The following is a 26,622-nucleotide window of genomic DNA, read 5'->3' as shown; positions in this document are numbered from 1 at the left end:
ATACTTTCCACAATTCGTCCATTTTCTGATGAATACATGATCTTATTTTTCTTCATAGCTACGTGCAGCTCCATGTATATGCATGGAGCTCCATATGCATCACATTGGGCATTAGACCCAGACAGAATTCACAACAACTCGACATATACACTTATTAGAGATATTCAGTGTATACTGGCACACTAGATTTGGATATATTTTTTCTTAATAATTAGAGTGCACATGTAAAATAATTCTAATATTTCCGTTTCTTTGTTCTTGAATCAATCTATTGGATATTCATGCAAGAAATTAAGAAGCAAGTTAAGAAATCAATTCCATGTGCTTGCAGTTGTTGAATGGAAAGATATTTATTTCAATGTGCTATATGAAAATGTCATCATGTGTTCAGAGGCATAGATGATAAATCATTTAATTTTATTATATTCCCGATCTAAGCATGATTAATAACAAATGGGAAATGTATCCACTGTAGTTTTACATCCCGTTTGACCGTGCTTTTCTTGATGTTGCACAGTTTGAAAGACACCCCTTTTGCTTTACCAGCGTCAGGGCAAATAATCACTTTTTCTGTGGTATTCCTACTCCATATTTAAGTAAATGATAAATACGTCTTTTCAAATTTTAAAATAATAATTTTCATTCACTATTTGATGCTAAAACAAAACTATTTGATGCTAAAAATAAAGCCTCAAACTTTCCCATTGTAAAGATTAGTTTTAGCAAAATTACATTTGACCTTAGACACAGCTTTCTAAGAAAGCATCCATTTGTAGCGAGTTGTAGAAGGGCCCATACACAGAATCTGGGCTACTTCATCATCTAGAGATGAGAGATCACAGTACTATGTAATGTAAATTTTTATTAAAAATGTAACCAAGGGGAAAATATTCATTACATGCTTCCTCTCTTCTTTTACAGATATGTAGTTTTAGAAGGCTCTATTATAAAATTGCATGCGGAATTGATGCAAACGAAACACACCTTGTTACAGGAACATGTATTGGCATAAATTACTCTGTAGCCCATTTATTCTTTCTACAGGTTAATTCTTTGCAAGGTATATATATATATATATATGCATTTATGAGGACCATATTTATTGTATAAAGTCGATGTTGTGATTTTTAGCTCTGCTCCTTTTACAGGTATTCATTTAGTGGGCTGCTGTGCATCTAGCAAGGGCTGTCACATCTCTTGGGCTGAGTTTAATTTTGTCGTGCATGGCACTCCGTTTAGGTGGGCTCGGCTTTGTCATTGAATAAACTGAACTCATCCAAATGTTTCATTATTGGGCTGAACACGTCAAGTGGCGTGCGTGTGTCTGTCTGTTTAATTTTTCAGCCATCGACCTTTGTCATTGACACTCAACACCATTTGACATTGTACTATGAATGTTCATTACATCAGTTCCTGTTCTTCTTTCAGCCAATCGGTGAGCAACAGCTGGCAGACAGTGGCAAACCATGTTAAGACGACTCTCTATACAGTCAGAGGACTAAGGCCCAACACAATCTATCTGTTCATGGTCAGAGCGATCAACCCCCAAGGTCTCAGTGATCCAAGCCCCATGTCGGATCCTGTACGCACACAAGGTAATTTCAGCAGCTGAGAATGACTATTGGCTTTAGTAGGGTGTATCAACTTAAAGCCAAAGGCATTGCATGAGCAGAGCAAATGTGTAAATGCTGACTGTACATAACTCTCTGGATTTTGTCCGTGGAAGAAAATGTTTTCAGATCACCTCGCTATGTTTTATGCTTTCAGAGCTCTATAACTAGGCATAGGTAAAACAAACAGTAGGGCACTTGTGTAGTAAAGGAGAATCTCTGAATGAAAATAAAAGTTTCCCCTTCTCTATTACACAAAAGAAAAAATAATACACCCTTGAAAAATAGATACCCAGATAGGATTGTCAGAATTATTTTTCTGTTTATGTGTTCTATTCCCCAACCCACCCAGGATAGTGGATCTCTCACTGAGGATTTTGAGGAAGAGTACCAGTGACCATGAATCTGTTAGAGACATATTTTCTGGCTTTAAAGATGAGAGGAGGCCAGAGTTCTGAGTTTGGTTACCACGGCTTCTACATTTTACAGTGCTGATGCTTAACCACCACCACTGTGGTGTGTGTGTGTGTGTGTGTGTGTGTGTGTGTGTGTGTGTGTGTGTGTGTGTGTGTGTTTGTGTGTGTGTGTGTGTGTGTGAGAGAGAGAGAGAGAGAGAGAGAGAGATTCTTTTCAAAGAAATATTTATTTCTGAAAATAATACATAAACCTTTCTTTTTGGCATATGGGGTTCTTCTGACTAATGTACCACCATCAAATAGAATATTAAAATGGTTAATTTCAAACTGGAAAATTTCATCTCTTTTCCTCTAACCCGTCCTTTACTATTGGCAGGGTGGGGGAGAAGTCATGACACAGACGTCACTGTTGTGCAGGTTTAATACAGAATGCTATATTATCCTTTCCTTCCCTACTAGCAATAGAAGGAGTATAGAAAATGGGGCCTTCATTGTTTGTTACAATCTACTCCCCACAGGGTTCTTGAGGAAGGGTTAATTATTTCTTATTTGTAAGAGCTTTTGAAAAAGATATAATTCAAGTAGTATTTTTATGCTATGAAAGGCACCATGCAGCCATAAAATATTATTATAATTACAATGTAGTTCAGGGGTAGTGACTAGCATGCCATTATCACAGAGAAGGGTGCGGTAAAGGAATGAAGTCAAATAAAGTCACCACGTGATGGGAGCGTGGCTGACATGATGACAGTTGAGGGAGGAGGGGATGGTACTTCGCTTTTGTTCTCCCCGCCATAGTGTGCTTAATTTTCCATGATGATGAAGGGTATGTAGGTAAAGAACCTGTCTCCAGAGAGAGTGGAAGCACAACAAAGACTTTGAAGACCTGAAAGTAGTTAGATTTTACCTCATCCCTATGCTACCGCTTTTAATGTGTCTGCATTGAATGAGTAAATTAAATGACTAAGTGTGAAATGGAAGAGATATACGATTTTTTTTAAGTCAAGAAATTTTAGACTGTATATTAGACTGTATATGGGGATAGCAGTCATTGTTGTGTGTACAGCTGCAGTCTGAGGTAGACGAAGGACAAGGTTGGGAGGATCTCCTGTGTGATGCAGTCTCACACACCTTAACAATCCTGAGTGATTCTGCCAGTTAGTAAGACTCAGAATACAATTCTCGGTGAAAAGATCAACAAAGCGTAATGAATTGTGTGTGTATGCATGGTGTGTGTGTGTGTGTGTGTGTGTGAGAGAGAGAGAGAGAGAGAGAGAGAGAGAGAGAGAGAGAGAGAGAGAGAGAGATTTGGCTTGTTCAACTGAGAAATTTCACATAACTGAAGACCTATATTCTTGGAACAGATACCCACGTAGAACTCATCTGTTGTGTCTGTATGTCAGATTTATTTGTGATATTGTCACACGGTCAACTGTTTGGTGACCTACAAAGCACTTGACTTCAAAGAGCACATTGGCTTTTGGGTCTGAGTTTTCAACGACTTTAATGGTTACTTACTTTGAAAATCACTTACTTCATTAAACCTCCTAAATACTTGTAGGTAAATATGACATTGGAACATATATACATCAGCAAAGGTTAGTAGTATTCAGAAAAAAATGTATTGCTCTAAGTCAGTTCATGTTTTACTTCGTTGTTGATGTTGATGAAAAAACGTGGCAATGAAAGAAAATTACATTACATCATCTCTAATTATTAACATCCCGATTAAGGTTAGCACAGTCAATTTATAGCTAAGATACACACCTCTCACTTTTGTTAAGAATGATGCATTACAGACTGAAGATTAGAAGAAATTAATAGTTTAAAAAACATTTAGAATTGGACATCTTTCATTAAATCAAATAGTTTTGGTGAAACTTAACCTTGACATGGAAATGTGTTAAAAAGCTCTCTCTATTGGCATATGTGTAACACTTTTTAAAAAAAAAGACCTTTAATTTTCATTTCTGAGAGTTCTTAGCTTACACCTTAGAGATGCATCAGTGCCCCATCATCTATAGAAACGGTCTTTTCTAGACAAAGAGTAGCATGTAGTCTGTAGTACAACTCTCCCTTCTCTGTGGGGATGAAGAGTAACAGAAACTTCCTTGAATAGATAAATATAACAAACTGTGCCATGCCATCACGGAATAAACAGACACATATGCACTCATTTTCATATACATGTGTTTTTATATTTATATTTATATTTATATTTATATTTATATTTATATTTATATTTATATTTATATTTATATTTATATTTATATTTATATTTATATGTCAAGTTGTTTCATATCATGACATATCTTAATGCATCTGGCAATTACTTCTACATTGGATTATATGCACTGGAAATTACTAGTGAATTTTGAAATTAGGAATGGTTTTCTCCTCTAACTACAGATATCAGTCCCCCAGCACAAGGCGTGGACCACAGACAAGTGCAGAAGGAGTTAGGAGATGTCACTGTTCGTCTCCACAATCCAGTTGTCCTGACACCTACAACTGTTCAAGTCACATGGACGGTAAGTTATCATAGATTAAATTAGGCTTCAGGTATAGCAACAAAGTCTATTTAGGATTTTTCTGTAGGCAAGAAAAGGGGCCAAATAAACCTAAAACTACATTCAAAACACTCATCATTTTAATTCAAGGTAATCAATGAAAACAGTAAAATACTCAATAGGTAAAACTGTATGAAGAGTAATAAGTAAAAAGTAGTTGTACTAAGACGTATAACCTTCCTGACCTGACTTCTGAAAGATTTACTGAGCTGCAGTTAATATGCTAATGTTACAAAGTTCAAGTGAATACTTTTAGCATGATGAGTGTTCTGAGATGATCAGCAAAGTCAAAATTTAGAATGGTAAAGTCATTCCTGAATGAAAGCCTGTGCCCATTAGTAACCATTCCCTCCTGAAGCCATCCTCATCCCACTTCCTCCAATAAATGCCATGTTGCTATGGAATCATCAGTGCTGCAGGGTTGCTGCGTAGAGAATCGCAGCAAGCATTTTTGTATCTGGCATTCATTCACTCATCCAGCAAAATGTTTATGACTTGCATTCATGTTACAGTGAGTATCACTAGGTAATTTCTTGTAATGTACATGTGTAAAATCTACTAGTCTTCCTTTGTATGTGCAGTAGTGAAAAATAATCATTTTATGGAAAGTCTATATATGATTTTATGTCTTTATGTGGTAAACTTTTAGAATATTTCATTTCCTTGGCTACTATGCATAATATTTCCCCAACTATCTGTGGGTAATTTTTAACGTGGACATTTTTATTTGTCTTTGGTATATTTCCAAAGATTTTTACCAATGTGTTAACTGGACGATTAATATTTTGTTGAACTTGCTGAGGGTATTCTAAATGTTCATCTATTCTAGCTCACATAGTCATGGCGTGCTGACTTGTCTCGACAAGTTTGTGCAGTTTCTCTTCATTCGTTAACCCTTAAGATTTTCTGTTTTAGATTAAAAACCATTCTTGTGATTCATTGTTATGATTCTAACCTTCATTTTTTAAAGTATTAGTTAAGGAATGTTTATCCATAGGTGTCTGTGATCACTGCTTTGGAAGCAGCTAAATAAGATTTAAAACTACAATGGTACTTATATCTTGGCATTCGGGTCACACTTTATAACAACTATCTCAACTAAACAAGCTGACTATATATTTTTATCAATTCATTTGTGAAACTTTGTGTGGTATATAAGACAATAAAAACTTTTGTTTGGGTTCTCTCCCAGTATTAATTACTTGGAATAAATGCAATACAAAGGCATTTTTTTCAGTATAAAGTGTATTGTAGACTTTGAGGGCCATTGAATGTAGGGACACAAATCTAGTTGAGAAATATCACACACTGACAAATGCTATAACGTGTTACACGTGCCACAAAAACATATTACGCAAAGAGGTATTTAAGTATATTAGACACCAAAGTAACAACAAAAGACTCTCCCTCATAGCATGCGTTTAATATAGTACACCTTCTGAGGAGTACGGAAGCAGTGTATCTAAGAACAGGAGCCATTACAATCATATTTAAATACTATTTATTTTGTAAAATGACAATGTCTTTTTATAAAAGAACACAAATATAGACAGGTTGTGTACTTAAATCATTCCACTCGTGTTATTTTATTTTTGGGTATGCTAGAGTGTGAGGGACAGAATATTTTAGTTCCTGTTTAGTGTTTAGATCATCTGAAGTGGTTTACAATGGCCTCCTGGTGTTAATCAGGAAACGCACGTGACTCGTGTACTGAAAAACAATAACAAAAACAAAAACATTCCCCTCCCAAGCCTTACTGAAGACTAAGGTTAAAGCCAAATAACTATCACTGGCTACTTACTAAAAATGACTTTTAATCTAATGAGGGTAGAAAAAAATTGTAAAAGCTGTTCTACAGTGAAACTAGCAAAGCTTGGTTTTAAAAAATGATGATTTTTATGGTGATGGTGGTGTGGTTCAGAGCAGAAATATTTAGAGATCCTTCACTGAGGGCCAGGACACTTACTTGCCTGCAAAGAGTGCTTTTTAAAAGTCAACTTTAGAACCCCACTAAGACAAATATAAGGTGTTTAGCAACTGGCTCACCCAAGAAAACTTTTGGATTTCCTACTCAGGTAGAGGATTTTATTCTCTCATATTTTTAAGATGAACTTGTAGACAGTGAACACAGTTTTTGACAATTCAATAAAAACATTGATTTGAAAGCTCTCGCTTCCTTCTTTATTAGTATGTCTTTTTTCAAAAAACAAAGATGCTCTGTACATGCATAATTAAATGCCTTGTTCATCTCCTGCAGACTACAGGGTACATTCACTTACATGCATGATTTCACTGTGACTCCTGGTTTCTGAAGAAAATAAAGATTCCTAAGCTCAGAAAGTTCAACATGACTGGAAGACTAGATTTCTAGGTCTTTCTATTTGGTTCTTAAGACAAAAGCATGATTAAAGTATCATAACTGCTATATTTTTAATCTATGTAGTTAAAACTGAAGAAAAATAAATACTAAAGGAGCACTCATCTTCTAATCTGCTTATTAATAGAATTAGTAACCAGCATAAAACATAACTTGGAAATGCTCAGCTGTAAGAATGAGCTAGCATGGGGAGTGGGGAGCCTCTACTCACTCAGTGTTCGTAGATTTTTTTCATTTTTTTTATTAGATAGTTTATGTATTTATATTTCAAATGGTATTCCCTTTCCCATGTCCCCTGTCTCCCATACCCGCTTACCCTGCTTTTATGAGGATGCTCCCCCTCCCACCCACCCACTCCCACAATACCACTCTAGTATTCCCCTACACTAGAGAAACGAGCTTTCACAGGACCAAGGACTTCTCCTATTGATGCCAGACAAGGCCGTCCCCTGCTACATGTGTGGGTGGAGCCATGGGTCCCTCCATGTGTACTGTTTGGTTGGTGGTTTAGTCCCTGGGAGCTCTGGTAGGGTCTGGTTGGTTGATACTGTTGTTTTTCCTATGGGGTTGCAAACCCCTTCAGCTCCTTCAGTCCTTTCTCTAACTCCTCTATTGGCAGCCCCCGTGTTCAGTCCAATGGTTAGCTGCAAGCATCCTCATCTGTATCAGTAAGGCCCTGGCAGAGGCTCTCAAAGGTCAAATTTCAGCAAATTCCTCGTTGCTTTCACCTGTAATAACATTTTCCCTCCCTCTAAGCAGTGCCTCCCAACCGCAGAAAATTAAGTTAAACTCTTGTTATTAAGTAGCCCATTACTATCCACTGGTTGATGGCAGTGCTCACTGGAGTGCGCGAGCAGTGCTGTGTAGTAAACATTGGCTTCATAAAGTACCTAAAACACTTAATTAATGAAATCCAAACATGGATAAAACCAATTTGCCCTGATTTACAGACTCCCTTCATCTCCAAACAGCTGCTTAATGTTCTTCTTACAAACACAGCTTGCTTCTTTCAGTATTAACAAGCTATTATTGTGAGTTATGCCTTTCTTTCGGTGTATAAATTCACTTAAAGGGAACTCAGACAAGTTTATAAAATGTAAGCTTAATGTTTTAACATATGTGGCAAGAATCTTTTTTTTAAACTCTTGTCAGGTTTGATGAAATGCAATTCTCTTTGATTCTCATGAATTAAGTTTTTGTTCTTTGGTTGCTTGATTTTATGTGAGAGCAAATTCTACTTTTCAAAATTCACATCAGTTTGTTACAAACTGGTAGCATGACTGAGCTTTCTAAGATTGTGCATGAGCCTCCTCGTTAGACCTTAGTTTTATTGATATGGCCTCATAATGTCTGCCTCTAATTCCAAAGAAGTTTTGTGGGTTAAAATCTTTCAACCTGGATGATTTGCTTGTAAACACACATGAATATTGGAGAATGCTTCTAGCAGGGGCATTCTGAAGAGGAAAACATTCCTTTGTTCTATTCATTTTAATTGAAGTTTTGCGGTTTTTTTTCTTTTCCTCATGAAAATACTAATGCGATCTATTATTCATCAGTTGGAGTTGGTAGCTTTCTCTCTCAAAGATGTAACACTACAACTGAACAAGTAAGATTACAGGTTTCTTTAGAGAAGAAAAGCCTTTTGTTTATTGCATGCTGATAATTGAATTCTTTAAGCCCTAGTAAAAACTTATATTCTTTATTTATTTTTCCATAACTGCCTTGAAATGAGGTCATTTCATTTATTTTTCACTAAATTTTATACCTTGATAGTGAAATGGCTAGCTTCAAGCTTCTCACCATATGGCTACTAAGCTGTAATATAGGGTATTGATTGGAGAAGCAGCTATAGGAGTTTATGTTTAAATCATGCAGGGCAAACCAGTAAAATGATTTGACGTTCTTTTTGTTATAACTGCTAAAACCTAAAAACCTTTTCTCTCTGTAACTGAAGCAACCATAAAACCTGTAAAGAGAACAGCAGTAGAGGCAGATTCTTCAACCCTGTGCAAGCCCGAGTCGAAACAAGTATCACCTTTGGGGAGGGGGACTGGGCAGGCAATCCCACCCCAAACTGTGGAGTCCCTGGTAATTGCTAGCAGCTGAAAAAGAAAGGGTAATCAAAATGAGTATATGTAGCCATTGATAAGTTGACCACTCCTTAGTAGAAGTCCATACATCCAAGCATATTTGGGAAGCAAAAACATGCCTATTAGAAGGATTTTTTTTAAGTATTGGGTGGGAGGGAAGCAAAGAGAATCCAGGAAAGTTTAAAGGAGCAGCTGTCATTAAAGCACATCGTATGACACTTTCAAAGAACTAGTAACATTTTGAAAATATTTCTCTTTTTAAAAAACAATCAAAACAAGACAAGAGATGTAGATAAAGCCTATGGGAAGTTTAGAGAGTGGGGAGGGGCCAGCAAGTACATGCACTTGTAGCAGTTGGTATCGTTCTGGCCATATTCTCAGCACCACTCAGTGTCTGTCAATGAGATGGGATTTGCCCAAGACGCTGTGCTGGCTGGTCAGTAGGCCAGGGTCTCACCTCCTCCATGCAGGTACGCATCCTCACAACTGGGCGTCTATCGTTTCATTGTAGGCTCTAGACTGTAAGTCTGGTTTTCAAGCTTTCACGGGCAGCAGTTTTCCAACTGAGCTGTCATTCAAGCGTCATAAAGTGAAAAAGAACATCTTAGTAATCTCTGAAATTCAAAGCCTCAGACTTCTAGTTAAAAGTAATGTCTGCTATGTGATATAGGGAAAGACATGGAAGTTGTCAAAACATGCAGAACGGGAATATTAGAGGAGAGAACTTGTTAAAGTGACGTGCTTTGGATTGAACATAGTTGAGAGCTAAGGACTTTCACACTCTTTAAAACATAACACGGCTTCACAGCTGTAGTCTCGCCTATGGCTTATCCAGACACAGGGCAGTAAGCATTCCTGCTTCATTCAGATTACAGCAGTTGTGATGTCATGAAGATTGTACTCTAACTCAACTTCCTGTCCCCTTGAGACTTTCTAAGTCCTCGCATATCACAGTTGCGGTATTTCCCTATGTTTCTTTGTTGTGGTTGAACCTTGACAACGATTGGATCGTTACTAGCTAATGTCCTCCTTCCACATGAACTGTAAGCTCTGAAGGACTCTTTCTCCATTGTCCATTTTCCTACTCGAAGTCAGCAAGATTCCTGGCACCTGTCTGTAAGAACAAGAGCTAAAGCTTCTGAATGAGAAGATAGTGATGAATTGATGTTACCAAACGACATATTACATATATTCCCAGGAAAATGGGAGTTGCTCAGTGAAGGAGAATAGAAAACAAATGTGAAACAGAACTCCAGCCTAGACATCTGGAGGTATTTTCAGATTTGGGCATAGTTGGCCTATTCATCACTTTTGAAGGATTTAAAATAACAATATATATACATGCAATTGAAGGATATTATTTGAGGCAGGGGGATGAATGAGAAGACCTTGTCATCACTCAGATGGCCACAAGGAGGTCAGAGAGGGGCAAAATCCTTAGCAATGTCTTCCTTGTTTCTTTCAACTATCCTATGCCATTTTGCAGGTGGACCGACAACCCCAGTTTATTCAGGGCTACAGAGTGATGTACCGACAGACTTCTGGTCTACAAGCTTCAACTGTGTGGCAGAATCTAGATGCCAAAGTCCCGACTGAGAGGAGTGCTGTCCTTGTGAATCTGAAAAAGGGGGTGACTTATGAAATTAAAGTCAGGCCATATTTCAATGAGTTCCAAGGAATGGACAGTGAATCAAAAACAATCCGTACTACTGAGGAAGGTCAGTAACCGTCTCTAACTAAAAGAAACTTATATTTAAGACAGTTTATTTTATACTTCTTGCTTATATTAATTAGAAGACCATAAAATGATCATATATATGATCCTATAAATCCAGGGAGTATAATTTTTTCTTAATACTCTGAGGGAAAAAAATGTAAAATGGTAGGAACATGTGTGTTGGCGTGTGTATGTGTATGTATTTGGTTGTGTGTGTATGAGTGTGTGTATGAGAGTGTGTGTGTGTGAGATGGTATGTGTGTATGTGTGTGTGTGAGCATGTGAGTGTCTGTGAAAGTATATATGAATGGTGAGTGTGCATGTGTGAGAGTATGTATAAGTGTATGTGAGAGAGTTAGTGTGTGTGTGTGTGTGTGTGTGTGTGGTCAGAATTTATATTTTACAAAAAGATTAAAATGAAAACCAAAAGAAAAATAATATTAATCTTTTCTTATACCTGTGTCCCAAACCTTCTGCTTCAGAATGTTTGAATCTGACCATAATATATTCCTGCTTTAATGAGGACTTCGATCATTTGACTTCAGAAAACATTCTGTAAGACAGAACTGTCTTCCTCATGGTGCCCACTGGTTGGGTATATAGTGAAGCCTGGCATCTATCAGTCTGTTTCTTTTTTAAGAGGGAAGGTTAGTGTGGGACCCAATCTCTTCTTTGGAAGTCTTTTCCACATTTGCAGTAGCCATCTTCTTAGAAGAATTCCATTTCTCTCCCCCATAATTGGAACAGATTTACCACAGATACTGTGACGTCAACTCATATGAAAGGCTTTTAGTGCATATAGCCCTGAGTAAAATGGCGAGAACACAAGTGCAGCTTTCACATGGTCTATGTGTTTACACTTCCTATAAAAGTTCTTAGCCTAAAAACATTTTGTGCCAAATGACACAGGAAACAAACTTTTGTAAACACAATACAAATATCAACAGGCTGAGGTCCATACACAATAAAAATATTAACTTCATGTTATCTGCAGTGAGTGAGATCCATCAACATTGATGGACATGAATGCATTTGAAAATATACTACTTTTAAAATATATTAAAGACAAAATAAATACTAACATTTCCAATAATTTTTATGCTCCATTACACCTCACCTATACTGCCAACTTGTCCCACCAGTGAATGGGGCAAATAATTATAACTTGAGATAATTTTAAGCCTTTTTCCAATAACCAGTTTCACTGCAGTAGACTTTTTTTGTGAAACTGACATTTTTCAGTATTTGGTCTACATCTCTGTGGCCTGGTAAATGTAACAAACGGACTCAGCTGGACTGAATCTGGGAGCAATGAACAGTGATTCCTGTTCTTTCAAATCTAGAGAAAGAAGCTGAGTTCTGGAATAATTGACCTGTCAGGGAGCAGGCTCAGACTCGGAGTTCTCCCGCCTAGCCAACAACAAGGGGAAGGGAACCTTGGCTTCCGCGTTAGCTTTCATTGCTGTCTACTCCTTAATAACTGCAACGCTGGTAGACGAGTGGTCAGATTGATGTCACAGTGCTACTTTTTGGAGAGGCACTGTCGCATAAAGGGACAGGAAGGAGCAAATTGCATTAGCAGCTGCCGCTCTTTGTCTTATATCTCAGTCCAACTGTCATGTCAATGAAATACGCTGTGATTAATTTACCAAATATGGGACACCTCCTTAGCCGGCCTTTGAAATGTATTTTAGGGTATTTGTAAGGGATGTGAATTGTGAAGTTATGAAGGCATTGATGGTTTTTATGGGGAGCATTTAGTGGTCTACAATCCTTTGTTTTAGCTCTCTAGACAGATTTAGTGGGATCTCTATGTCCCAATGTTTCTCTTTCTACTATTGAGTTAAATTAAGGGGGTTCACTGACAGTGGCTGAGTTCTGCACAATTAGTGTTTCCTTGCTCTGGGAATCCCTGAAAGGGGCACCCTGCAATCTAAATTGAGAAACTGCTCTTCACTCAACGCTTCTCAGCATGGTTGTAATTAGTTATAGGAGAAACTATAAAGACAGAGAATGACTGTCGGAAATCAAAAAAATTCCCCATTTCACATCTGACCCAACATGAGCCCGTTTCCATTTTACTAGCACAGCCACATAAAATATGTTTTAAATCTTAAATTATAAGCCAGTTCTTAATAGTCAATTATTTTTCCCAGTATGAAAAGAAAAGCATTGTTTTGTTTATTAGTGAGATTTAGAAGTTCATTTCTGTCTATACTTAGTAAACATTATCTCAAACAATACAAAAAAAAACCAGCCTCTAGAAATAATTCTTGTTTGCGTTTTAGGAAGAATGATCTGAGAATATTTTTGATTCAAATATCGCTATATATTCTTCTAGAAACAGTCATTAGAAAGTGTTAAAGATAAGTCATATAGCTTCTAGATTTTAACATTCTGGGCTTAAATTCTGACTTCTTTTTTGACCGCAGTATCTTACAGTATGGCTTCTTTATTCAAACCTGAGATGAGAGGTTTTCTACTTCCTAAGGTCATTGGACAGATTTAAAGCTAGGAACACACTGTCTCACAGAAAAACATCCTAACAATGCAACCTGTTGGGTTGGGTACTGAGTGTATAATACTGCCATTCACTGCATCCATGTTAAAATATGCATTGAACTGAAAGCCTGATTTTCAACAAGTTGCAAAAGTTAAAAACTATGTGCAGATGCTAGACGACTAGAAGGCAGAACCTTAAACGTCTTGTCTTTATGTTCACGTTGCGTAAGCACGTGCGGGCCGGAAATTACTGTTTACATCAATCTACTTCCTCTGCAGCTCCAAGTGCGCCTCCCCAGTCTGTCACGGTGCTGACCGTTGGAAGCCATAACAGCACAAGCATTAGTGTTTCCTGGGATCCTCCACCAGCCGACCACCAGAATGGAATCATACAGGAATACAAGGTAAGCCACTCCAACAAAGGGAGGCCTGGGGGAAGCTTTCTCAAGAGATCTTAGGAGCATTACTACACAGCCCATCCCTAAGGGCTCAGGTGTGATATATCAGCCTTGGTTGTGTTAACGGCAAAGGCACAAAGGCATAGGGAATGAGAACCCCATATTGTGGTCAGAGATATATAATTCATTTGGAGAATTGAGAGTGGAGTAGGTTTCAGTGTAATGGGATTTGGGAATGATCGAAGGAGTGACTTGAAGTAGACGTAAGATCTCACTAAACCCAAGTTTGCCTGTGTGATTAAGGAGATATAGATGAGAGTGAGCAGGACTGCTGGGCCAACTTGCATTGTGTTTTCCCTTGAGAAAAAGTATGGCCCCTTGAAACAAGTTTTTAATAGGATAGCAGAAGATAATTGTCTCATTTTGAACTTATGGAATAATTCATGTTAAAGAAAAAAATCCCTGTTGTTTCCTTATTACAATTGATTGTTTAAGATGCAAAGTGTGTTGAACATTTTATAATAAAATCTTGCTAAATCATGATGTGGTTATACACAACTTCGGAAAAATTCAACAGAATAACTTTTTGATATTTTTAAGTATTTCTAGAATTTGGAAAATAACATGCTAGGTAGACCAAGTAACGTTAACTACAGATCCCACTTCACTTCAGAAATTCATTGATGATATGGAAAAGTAGGCTGCATAACTTTATCCCAAAAGATGCATATTGAATTTTATTTCTAAAGGCTAAGTTTTTTTTTTAAAAAAAAATAGAACTTTGTCAACTTACCAAGAAAGTGGATGTTCTAATTAGATATTTTTCCTTAATCTCTCCATCATATTTTAAGCAAACATGCTCAAAGAGGATATAAGGCCTTATAATAACATAACAGAATTAATTTTAAAGTCTTACGGTGTGACAATAATGCATACCTACCTTTCATTAACATCATAATACGCAATATCCAAATGTATATTGGATTATGTATGAAATAAATGTTGACAAATTCAGCAAAGCAAACTAGGAGATTTTATCTATACAAATGTCAAATTTGAAATCCCCCATCGCTATCCTGAGGTGTCAAAGGGAGTCACTGTGCCTTCTGATTTGCTCAGTGTAAACTCATATGAGAGCAGTAAGATATACAAGGAGGTGACAGTTCAGCCTGTCATATTATTACAAGTAAATGTGCATAATATGCATAGGATGCCTACGAATGTCATTGACCAAAACCTTTATAAGTCCACAAAATAGATTAGCTCCTGTGAACAAGAATGTATTTGATTATAATAGCCAAATTCTCAGAAAGGAAACTTCATATTGTCTGCTTTTTGCTGCAGATCTGGTGTCTGGGAAATGAAACGCGATTCCATATCAATAAAACTGTGGATGCAACCATTCGCTCTGTAGTAATAGGTGGCTTGTTCCCTGGAATTCAGTACCGGGTGGAAGTGGCAGCTAGTACAAGTGCAGGGGTTGGAGTAAAAAGTGAACCACAGCCAATAATCATTGGTGAGTACCAGTCCATAAAGTCTGAACCTTACATCTGTCCTTGCACATTCAGACTGTATTTTGAATTCATCTTGATCATGGTTAGGCACTTGTAAGAATTTTGTCAGCTATAGTACACCCATATAGGCAAGTAGATTAATTGGTATGAGTTCATACATTATAATACACACAATTGTTTGCATGTGTGTCCTATAATGTCATAGCTACTGTCATAGAGTTTTATTATTAAAGGTTGGCTAAAAAATTACTAGTATTCAGTAGGTCCACTAGTAATTGTGGTTCAGTGAAATTATATAAGAACAAGGCAATCACTGGCGAGTATATTTTGATGCAAGGCTGTATGCATCCTCTATGCTAATAATATGTGTTAAAATGAGAAGCTGCCTAAAAGAACTTGTAATGGAAATATTCATAGGAGAGAAAACTTTACGCTACAACTGTTCAAATTATTGAATGAAAATGTTCCACGTCACTCTGTTCTTCATAAGAATATGAATAAATTTATGTAGAATATAAGAATTTTTGCCTGCTGTTTGACTCAAGCAATATTTTCTGAGATTTTTTTCATATATTTTTTTCAAGCAGTTTAAATGCATGTTTATTGAATGGTGTTGAATCCCATGAACACGCTCTATTTTTTTAATCTAATTTACTTTTTTTTCTTTTTTATTTATTTATTTATTTATTTATTTTAACTCAAGTATTTCTTATTTACATTTCGAGTGTTATTCCCAGTTTCCGGCCCAACATCCCCCTAATCCCTCCCCCTCCCATTCTTTATGGGTGTTCCCCTCCCCATCCTCCCCCCATTGCCGCCCTCCCCCCAACAATCACATTCAGTCTTAGCAGGACCCAGGGCTTCCCCTTCCACTGATGATCTTACTAGGATACTCAATGCTACCTATGAGGTCAGAGTCCAGGGTCAGTCCATGTATAGACTTTAGGTAGTGGCTTAGTCCCTGGAAGCTCTGGTTGCTTGGCATTGTTGTACATATGGGGTCTCGAGCCCCTTCAAGCTCTTCCAGTTCTTTCTCTGATTCCTTCAACGGGGGTCCTGTTCTCAGTTCAGTGGTTTGCTGCTGGCATTCGCCTCTGTATTTGTTATATTCTGGCTGTGTCTCTCAGGAGCGATCTACATCCGGCTCTTGTCTACCTGCACTTCTTTGCTTCATCTATCTTGTCTAATTGGATGGCTGTATATGTATGGGCCACATGTGAGGCAGGCTCTGAATGGGTGTTCCTTCAGTCTCTGTTTTAATCTTTGCCTCTCTCTTCCCTGCCAAGGGTATTCTTATTCCCCTTTTAAAGAAGGAGTGAAGCATTCACATTTTGATCATCCGTCTTGAGTTTCATTTGTTCTAGGCATCTAGGGTAATTCAAGCATTTGGGCTAATAGCCACTTATCAATGAGTGCATACCATGTGTGTTTCTCTGTGAATGGGTTACCTCACTCAGGATGATATTTTCCAGTTCCAACCACTTGCTATGAATTTCATAAAGTCATTGTTTTTGATAGCTGAGTAATATCCCATTGTGTAGATGTACCATATTTTCTGTATCCATTCCTCTGTTGAAGGGCATCTGGGTTCTTTCCAGCTTCTGGCTATTATAAATAAGGCTGCTATGAACATAGTGGAACATATATCTTTGTTATTTATTGGAGCATCTTTTTGGTATATGCCCAAGAGAGGTATAGCTGGGTCCTCAGGTAGTTCAATGTCCAACTTTCTGAGGACCCCCCAGACTGTTTTCCAGAATGGTTGTACCAGTCTGCAATGCCACCAACAATGGAGGAGTGTTCCTCTTTCTCCGCATCCTCGCCAGCATCTGCTGTCACCTGAGTTTTTGATCTTAGCCATTCTCACTGGTGTGAGGTGAAATCTCAGGGTTGTTTTGATTTGCATTTCCCTTATGACTAAAGATGTTGGACATTTCTGTAGGTGTTTCTCAGCCATTCGGCATTCCTCAGCTATGAATTCTTTGTTTAGCTCTGAACCCCATTTTTAATAGGATTATTTGTCTCCCTGCAGTCTAACTTCATGAGTTCTTTGTATATTTTGAATATAAGCCCTCTATCAGTTTGTAGGATTGGTAAAGATCTTTTCCTAATCTGTTGGTTGCTGTTTTGTTCTAACAACAGTGTCCTTTGCCTTACAGAAGCTTTGCAGTTTTATGAGATCCCATTTGTCGATTCTTGATCTTAGAGCATAAGCCATTGGTGTTTTGTTCAGGAAATTTTCTCCAGTGCCCATGTGTTCCAGATGCTTCCCTAGTTTTTCTTCTATTAGTTTGAGTGTATCTGGTTTGATGTGGAGGTCCTTGATCCACTTGGACTTAAGCTTTGTACAGGGTAATAAGCATGGATCAATATGGATTCTTCTACATGCCAACCTCCAGTTGAACCAGCACCATTTGCTGAAAATGCTATCTTTTTTCCATTGGATGGTTTTGGCTCCTTTCTCAAAAATCAATGGACCATAGGTGAGTGGGTTGATTCAACTCTATACCAGTGATCTATCTGTCTGTCTCTGAACCAATACCATACAGTTTTTATCACTATTGCTCTGTAATACTGCTTGAGTTCAGGGATAGTGATTCCCCCAGAAGACTTTTATTGTTAAGAATAGTTTTAGGTATCCTGGATTTTTTGTTACTCCAGATGAATTTGCAAATTGTTCTAACTCTCTGAAGAATTGAATTGGAATTTTGATGGGGATTGCATTGAATCTGTAGATTGCTTTTGGTAAAATGGCCATCTTTACTATGTTAATCCTGCCAATCCTTGAGCATGGGAGATCTTTCCATCTTCTGAGATCTTCAATTTCTTTCTTCAGAGGCTTGAAGATCTTTCACTTGCTTGGTTAAAGTCACGCTGAGTTATTATATATCTTTTTGGGACTATTATGAAGGGTGTTGTTTCCCTAATTTCTTTCTCGGCTTTTTCTCTTTTGTGTAGAGGAAGGCTACTGATTTATTTGAGTTAATTTTATACCCAGCCACTTTGCTGAAGTCAAATATCAAGAATGCAGTCTTCTTGCTTGTGATCTAGATCTGTAACCGAGGGATCATTTTTCAATCTCTCGCAGCACAAGAAGCCCTTTCTCCAGAACTCCCTTCTCTGAACTGGATCGCAGCTGGACAACCTCCCTTACCTTTTGTCTTTGCTTTGCACCAGATCTTTGTTGTCTTCCTTGGTGCAAAGATCAGTATTCAACAAAGGATATCAGGTGGGGGCAGGGGGTTTGCTTGAAGATTCGTGAGCATTGCCCTCAAAAGGTTCCCTTGTACATGTTGACTTCTATTAAATTCCCTATCATTCTAGCATTTCTAAGCTGTGAATTCTGACATGTCATAGGAATGACACAGCAGTTTATCCGTGTAACCACTGGCTTGCTTACAAAGCAGGGCTTGAAGATGTCATTAAGGGAACCAGAAGCTCATCAGTGAAGATCTCCACTACAGCTTTAGTCTTTTATTTTTTAATTTTATTTAATCTTTCTTTACAGTCTAGATTTCATTTCCTTTCCGGTCTACCTACCCTCTGACTGTTCCACATGCCCTACCCCCCTCTCCCAGTTTCCAACAGGATGTTCCCACCTTCCCACGCCCACATCCTCTACCCCCAACCCTACCAGCCCTCTCCTCTCCCTGGAGCCTCCAGTCTCTTGAGGGTTTGGTGCATCTTCCCTGACTGAACCCAGACCCTGAAGTCCTCGGCTCTATGTGTGTTGGCGGCTTCATATCAGCTGGGTTATGCTGCCTGGTTAATGACTCACTGTCTGAGAGATCTAGTCTTTACACTCTTTCAATTCCCTTCACTCCTATTGACATCATACAGACAATAAATTAGAAAAATAGAGTATATGTTCATTAAGAGTTTATGAAGCATTCATTTATTTTCTGATATTATGGACTGATATTTAGAAAGGATATCACCGATTTCTGAGTGATTTTTTCTTCTTCTGCAGAGGCATGGTTTGTATTTAGTCATAATGTTAAATGTTTTAGACTTCTTGACTTTTCTTTGTTTGCTGAATGGATAGCATTGAGAAAAAAGTTAAAGTGTTACCTTTTCTCTAAATTGCCTTTCTCTTCTTAATTAGTTGTTCAGACTGAATTAATTCCTTAACCTGAGGGAAACCTAAAACCTTGCCCTTCTGAGATTTTCTGAAATAAATTGGAGTAAGGAAGAAATACAGGTGTACACAAAAGGATTTAAACACACATATATTCACATCCATGCCTATGCTCAAGTACATATTTTATTTATGTCTTTAGAAGTAAGCGTTTTGCTTGGAAGGTCCAGATGTGGCGACACACACTTGTAGTCTGTGCTCTCCTTACTCTGAAGGCTGAGGAACCCATTCATTAGATGGAGAGTAGCACAGACTGCACAGTGAGCCCAGGGCCAGCTAGAGCCACAGACAGAGACTATGTCTCCAACAAGATGAAACAAAACAAAACTAGACATGAGTACATCTCCTTTTGCTGTAGGTGCCAACTCTAAATTACATCACTGTTGATGGATAAAAATACTTTGCTTTAGAAAAAGAAAAGGATAAGTCTCCTTGAGACCTCCTAAAAGGGAAAGAAGCATGACCTGTATTTACTGAGTATGTTTTTTTCTGACTCAAAGATAAGTAAGATTGCCAAACAATTGTATTTCCATTTTATGTCTATTTTCCTAGTAAATGAGACATCTCTTAAGGCAATGGAAATTTTCTTCTTTTCTCCTAGTGGGTGTCTACTCACAGTATTTTGGAGACATGTTTCTGTTGGAACCAAGGAAACATATAAAACCAATGCTATATTGTAACAAGCACACTACTTCTCAGAACAATTGTAGCCTAGCAAAAGAACAGATTTAATTTAGATTATGTTAAATAAATTGCAGAGTTCTGTTGAATTGCATTATTTCCAAAAGACTGCGTCTCTAGCTGGATTTTGAGCACCCTTTAATCCATCGTAGTATAGCAAACGAGGGTTCAAATTTTTCTAGAATTAGAACAAGAAAACCAATGACTTTCCTGTATCCTATTCAGGTAATTAGAATATGCTACGCACAGGAGACAATCCTGGAACACAGTAGAGTCGTATCGGAAATGAGGACATGCACATGGATAAGTCCAGTTCGACCCAGAAAAGATTGTGTGCCCCAGAGATTTGCTTCTTTTTAATATCTACTGCTGTCCTGAGACACTTCCTAATTGTTTCTTTAATTATCCTTCCGTATCCAGCTTCACATCTTGTCTGATAGTGCTCTTTACACAACTGCTACTTCTCAGACGACAGTGACTTAATGATGGCTAATCACCTTTTCTGTCTCAATTTATGCTTCCCCCACTGTATAGTACATACTGGAAAAGGCATGTAAAGCGACTCGAGCTTACCTTCTTCTCCCTTCACTAATTAAGTCGTGCACTGGCATTTGATGCAGTTTATGGTTCATAGTTTTAGACTGCTGATGTGCCAGACTGTATAAAATTTCAGTTCAGTGTTATGAAGAAACTGATACTTAAATTCTGTAAATTAAGATGCATAACCTGACACAGATTCAAATGATTCTTATTCTTTGTTTTTGTTTTTGAATCTGTGTAATTAAACTAACAAACAAAATGTGAAAGACATTCACCGATACCAAACAATCCCTCAAATAACAAACATATAGATTTAAATAATCGTCCTTAATAAAAAACATTTTTAAAAAAATTATTCATCTTCTATGTTCATCCCAGACAGCTGGTAATCATCACTAGAAGTGCATACTGTCACAGAAATAAGTACAATTGAAACTGAAGTGTCTAATTACGTCTCATTCCAACAAAGTACTTGGTTCTTCATTACTCTCCAATGGGAGGAAGATATGACAGTACAATACATTTTTGTCTGCAACAACAAAAGAGCATAGTGTGGCCCACCGCCCTTGTCTGGGCTCCATTTAGAACAATAGTCAACATTGCTTTAGCAGCCATCGGCATAGGAAATCATAAGAAACTATGGCTTACAAAACTATGGCATAATACTGGAAATAGACTCCTGTCAGCATGCACTTGGCTTCATCAATATTGTCTGGGTTTGGTGACTGTATGTATATGGGCAGGATCCCCAGGTGGGGCAGGCTCTGAATGGCCATTCCTTCAGTCTCTGCTCCAAACTTTGTCTCCATATCCCCTCCTATGATTTTTTGTTCCCCCTTTTAAGAAAGACTGAAGCATCTGTACTTTGGTCATCCTTCTTGAGCTTCATGTGGTCTGTGGATTGTATCTTGGGATTTGCTTAGTTGATTTTCTGAGGTCTAAAGTTTTGAAACATAACATGCGTTGATTTAGTGTTAAATGTCAGATTACGTTTAACTACACTTAGGGGATGCATTAAATTTAGCATCTCTTAATATATTAATTATATATAACTAAGCTCTAAGAATTTATATTTTCATAATTCCTATTGTTACACCCAAGGAATTGTATGCCTTATACAAAATTAAAGCATATTTGTATATAACATCTTTGTTAGAATATCAGTGGTCATATGAAATTATATTATCTTGTGAATTATCCTCCTTGAAAATAGGCAAAACAGTAGCAGACAAGCAATGTGTAAGTATTTACATGATAGGAACTTTCATAAAGAATGACTTGAACTTGATGTGCCAGTGTTGTGGGATAACCAGGGTGCCTTTAACCCTCTCAGAGAAGTAGGGGGATGGACAAACTGATTGTAGGAAGGGCTGACCAGAAGGAGTGCAGCTGTCATGATGTAAAGTGATCATGATGCAAAACAAACAAACAAAACAAAACAAAACAAAAACAAAAAACTCTAATTTAAGAAAAGGATCTGTCATCTTAATTCCTATAAGGGTTAAAACGCTTGCTTATAATATAATATAGCATTATAAATCTGTAAGTGACTTAGAATCTCTCCTTGATAAATTAAAAGAAAAAAATAACCTTTCTAGTGGCATTCACATGATTCAGTACTTCCTTTTAAACTTGAAGTGTTCTTATCAGTAATTCTGACAAGCTCTACACAGAACAAATACCAGCTAGGCTTTAAAAGGACATGTCTGTGCCTTCGGTATAATGTGTTTGTATTCCTGCTATTATTTGTCTTAATGTTTACTGACACCATTGTTCCTTCCATAGGGGGACGTAACGAAGTTGTCATTACTGAAAACAATAACAGCATAACTGAGCAAATCACTGATGTCGTGAAGCAACCAGCATTTATAGCTGGCATCGGTGGTGCCTGCTGGGTAATTTTGATGGGTTTTAGCATCTGGTTATACTGGAGAAGAAAGAAGAGAAAGGGACTTAGCAATTATGCTGGTAAGAGACTATTTTCAGCTATAAAACCCTCTTATCTTTTGGAATGTAATGCGATGAGAGGAAGAAATGGAATGGAATAGCAAATGGATGATTTGGGCTTGTTATAAAAACCGGCTCTGTAAAATGCAATTATGAGCAACATGCCTCGGTGCACTGCTCTTGACCATACTGTTTTATGACCGCAGGCAATCTCTGTGCTTGTATCTCCAGCGAAGCATAGCAAGAGTAGACACTGATAAAATGGTCAACTCTTGTCTAGCTCTTCAAAACCACACACGGAGATCTTTGCCTGCAATAAAGACATCTTCTGAGATGTGTATTCAGACAAGAGAGTTATTAAACATTCTCAGAGAAAAAGGAAATGCTTGAAAATCCGCTCTTAGTGTGTCACAATGCAGATTACACTGGGAAATGTCCCAGATGGAAGGAAGACAAACAAGCAAAAATCTCACCAGCATTAATAAAACTGATGAGGCATGAATGGAGTGATTTACTGTTCCCTTAAATGGGTGTCTATTTCGGTGTGAGCAAGCAGGAGTCTCAAAAGCAGGGACAGAGGGAACCAAAGGGAGGAGGATAGGAAGCCAAAGTGACTGCAGGAGAAGTGAACAGAGAGAGACCCTAGATGAGCTGAGGTATTTCCAACAGTATCTTCCTTCTTGTACAATGCAAAAGACCTCGAGGATGTTGGACGTTGTGCCTTTAAACATCTGCAATGGAAAGAGAAAGATAGACAGGTCTGGGGCTGGTACAGAAAGAGAAAGAGGGAGTGAAGAAGTGGGGGAGATGGGGAGATAGAAACATGAAAATTACTGTCAGTGACAGAAAGAATGGATTCAGTATTGAGCTATATTCTATTACAATTTAAATGGCAGTTCATTTTAATTACTTTCCATAGAATCAGTAAAAGGATGGTGACCCCGAGCTACACATATACTCCATAACATTTCAGGGGAGAAGTTTAAACTTTATCCTATAAACTTGAAATATTTTGAGACATTAGATTTAGTATTCTAACACCTTGGCAAGTCCTTTATCAAAATCAGTTATCAAAACATTTTTGCTAGAAATGGGAAATTGAATACAATGTCTTAACAGTAAAAGAAGTAAAAAAAAAAGACTCACTTGGTTGTCTTGCTTGTTGTGTTACAATGAAATATAGTGACAACTACAACATTGTCTTATATGTCTCTAGCATATTAAAATGCAGTGTATTAGTTACATATCAGGTCAGAAAAAGCATATCAATTGACAGGAAGTGTCCCATTATCACTTCACAGTTGTCATAGCTGCCAGCCTCCTTACTCTTTGTCATCTATGTGTTCAGTCACTGCATCAATTAGAGACCCTTCCTTGAAAGGGGCAGTTAGTAACAAGTGGTGGGGGCAAAGTCTTACTCTTCAACAGTATTTCAATGCCATTTTTACAGTCCAGCCCTCTACCTTCACCCCTGCAGTGATATATTCTATCATTCCATCTGCTTTATCAGACACTAAGCTACGTCTTTCTGTGATATGTTCATATCAATCATACAAAACATCAGGTAGGGCTGATTTTCAATTCAAGGACAGTTTGAGACCTACTCCTTCAATTGACTTAGAGATAATAGTAGCAGATGGCGTGTGGAAGTCACTGTAATGAAAAGTCCTAATATATTCACTTGTGGAACGGTGCCTTTGAAACCTCCATCCTTCTTCAGTTGCTCACCCCCAATTAGTACAATCGCCCTCACAGCACAGTTTCCACTTTCAGTACAATTACATCAGTCAGACATCTCCTCCTGTCTCTCGCAACATTCCCTTGCAAAACCTATGCACTTAACTTGAAAATATCTGTTGGTCTTTGAGCTTGACAAGAACTGTCCATTTGGAACTGTCATGACTCATTGTGATTGATGTCCGTGAGCTTGGGGAAGGACTGCTAACTGAGAATGTGCTTTGCCCTTCAGATATTTGGAAGAAGGCCAAGTCCAGAGAAGCCTTTCAAAACTTTAATACTTAATTGATAGATGGCTGACTCTGAGGATAGATGTCCTTTATCCTTGTCATTTGCCTTCTAGCAATTGCTACTTTCTCCTAGAACGGAAGCAAATGAAAATTTGCCAAATCCCTGGAAAGTAGCATTTTCCATCTGACTTGTGAAAGTGTCTCCATATTTTTTTCCCAATATCAGATCTTCTAACATTTTGGATTGTTACATTTTAGTCTTTACAGACTCTAGGCAATTTGGGATTTTTAAATAACAATGGAGCTTTTTGCACACACCCTCGCCAGTTTGTAGCTATGGCTTCCATGAATGTGTGGATGATTCATTCTAAAGGCACAGAGCAGTGATAACCTAGTTTTTGAACATGTTTTATACGAACTATAGAGTTCACGGCGTTAGTCTTTTTTTATACTCCTTTTCATCAAAAATCTCGTGGAAATTTGTTATTTTACCATTATGAATGCAAGGTTAGATAAAACTAGAGCAACGTAATTTCAATATCAGGATGATATTTCTGAAGTTTCTACTGTCATATCATGTGGCTGCTGCTCTACTCTCTCAGGCTTATATCTGTGTAATCCCTAATAGTTAGCTGATGATGGGTGGCACAAGTTTCAACAAATCAAGTCAATTCAGAGCCAGATTTAGATCATTATATAACATAATTATGTTTTTTTAAGTTTGAGTTAAAGTATAGTTAATGGTTTGATATAACCTCTTTATTAAGCATCATAGACTTTGAATAAAGCTAAAATGATAAGAAAGAGAATTGTAGAGCAGATCAAGTTTGAGTAAAATATCCCTTTTTCCTACACCTTTGTTCCAAGTCTATTCTTAGCTACTAGAAGAAGAGTAGGAAATAATCAGTGGAGGCACAGAAATACCTTGCAGTCTGAGGCACAAAGTCTGGCACGATGCCTCCCACTCACAATGTATAGGTAAAACACTCACTGTATCTCAGGACATCTTCTCTGAAACTTGGTCTTCTTCTTCTTCTTCTTCTTCTTCTTCTTCTTCTTCTTCTTCTTCTTCTTCTTCTTCTTCTTCTTCTTCTTCTTCTTCTTGTTCTTCTTCTTCTTGTTCTTCTTCTTCTTCTTCTTCTTCTTCTTCTTCTTCTTCTTCTTCTTCTTCTTCTTCTTCTTCTTCTTCTTCTTCCTTCTCCTTCTCCTTCTCCTCCTTCTCCTTCTCCTTCTCCTCCTCCTCCTCTTCCTTCTCCTTCTCCTTCTTCTTCTTCCTCCTCCTCCTCCTCTTCTTATTCTTATTATTATACAAAAGTAATATTTATGAAGTTCAAATGGAGAAAAAAACCAAAGCAAAACTCTGTTACTCAGTGATGATAACTTTTTTTGGGCACAAGTAAATTTATCATATTTACCAGAAAGTACTAATGAACTAGTCCTTCAGGTCATAAGCAAATATCAAGAATAAATACAAAATACAAACTCATGCATTCAAATCATCTTGGAGGAGAATCTGGTCTAGACATATTTTGCTGCTATGCACAGCCAAAATTAGGGGACTTTTCAGGGCAGGACTGAATATCATCTTACAATCTTTCTTCCAGTATTTTCTTCTCATACTTAAATTCTCAGATACAAATGGTCTCAGCACCATTTTGCTCATGGCTCTCTATATGATATAAGCCTACACATGAAAATTGTTCTTCAATAGGCCCTTGTATCTCATGTTATATGTGCAGTGGCTTTTCATGACTCTGGAGCAGGTAGTCACATTTACATCCATTTTCACTGAGGAAGACACTCTCCTGGCCCCTGGGTAAGAGGGTTATGATTGCAGGGAAATATTCACAATTTCAGATGCTAGAAAGTAAGAGAGATTTGAAGAGAGATATAAAGAAAATATTAGACGATCTTTTAATACAAAATTTACATATAGTCACAATTATAATAGTGTTTATTGACAAAATAGTGAACACTTTAAATTTTGAAAAAAATTGCATAGTTCCAGGAGAATTAAATTGAAATGTATTATATATTATGTGTATACATATAACTGAATAGTGTTTATAAATATTACAAGTATCTCGATGTTCACATTTTTCATTTCTTTCTTTAAAAAATTTAATTAATTCGCTTATATTATATGAACGAGTGT

At 37.4% G+C, this 26,622-nt stretch overlaps 1 protein-coding gene across 37 annotated transcripts in view; it reads left to right on the top strand.

Annotated features, from left to right (window-relative positions):
• Robo2 (roundabout guidance receptor 2) overlaps positions 1–26,622 on the top strand; it is a 1,567,832-nt gene that overhangs the window by 1,489,894 nt on the left and 51,316 nt on the right. For all 37 annotated transcript variants that reach the window (NM_001415038.1, NM_032106.4, XM_039088674.2 and 34 more), the window contains 6 exons: positions 1,429–1,595; positions 4,436–4,557; positions 10,550–10,781; positions 13,562–13,686; positions 15,025–15,196; positions 22,339–22,521. In NM_001415038.1, coding sequence (NP_001401967.1) covers positions 1,429–1,595; positions 4,436–4,557; positions 10,550–10,781; positions 13,562–13,686; positions 15,025–15,196; positions 22,339–22,521 — 1,001 coding nt within the window. The remainder of the gene's footprint in view (positions 1–1,428; positions 1,596–4,435; positions 4,558–10,549; positions 10,782–13,561; positions 13,687–15,024; positions 15,197–22,338; positions 22,522–26,622) is intronic.

Source organism: Rattus norvegicus, chromosome 11 (assembly GCF_036323735.1).
Source record: "Rattus norvegicus strain BN/NHsdMcwi chromosome 11, GRCr8, whole genome shotgun sequence".
In the NCBI taxonomy this organism is placed as follows: Eukaryota; Metazoa; Chordata; class Mammalia; order Rodentia; family Muridae; genus Rattus; species Rattus norvegicus.
This window is presented reverse-complemented; position numbering and strand designations above follow the sequence as displayed.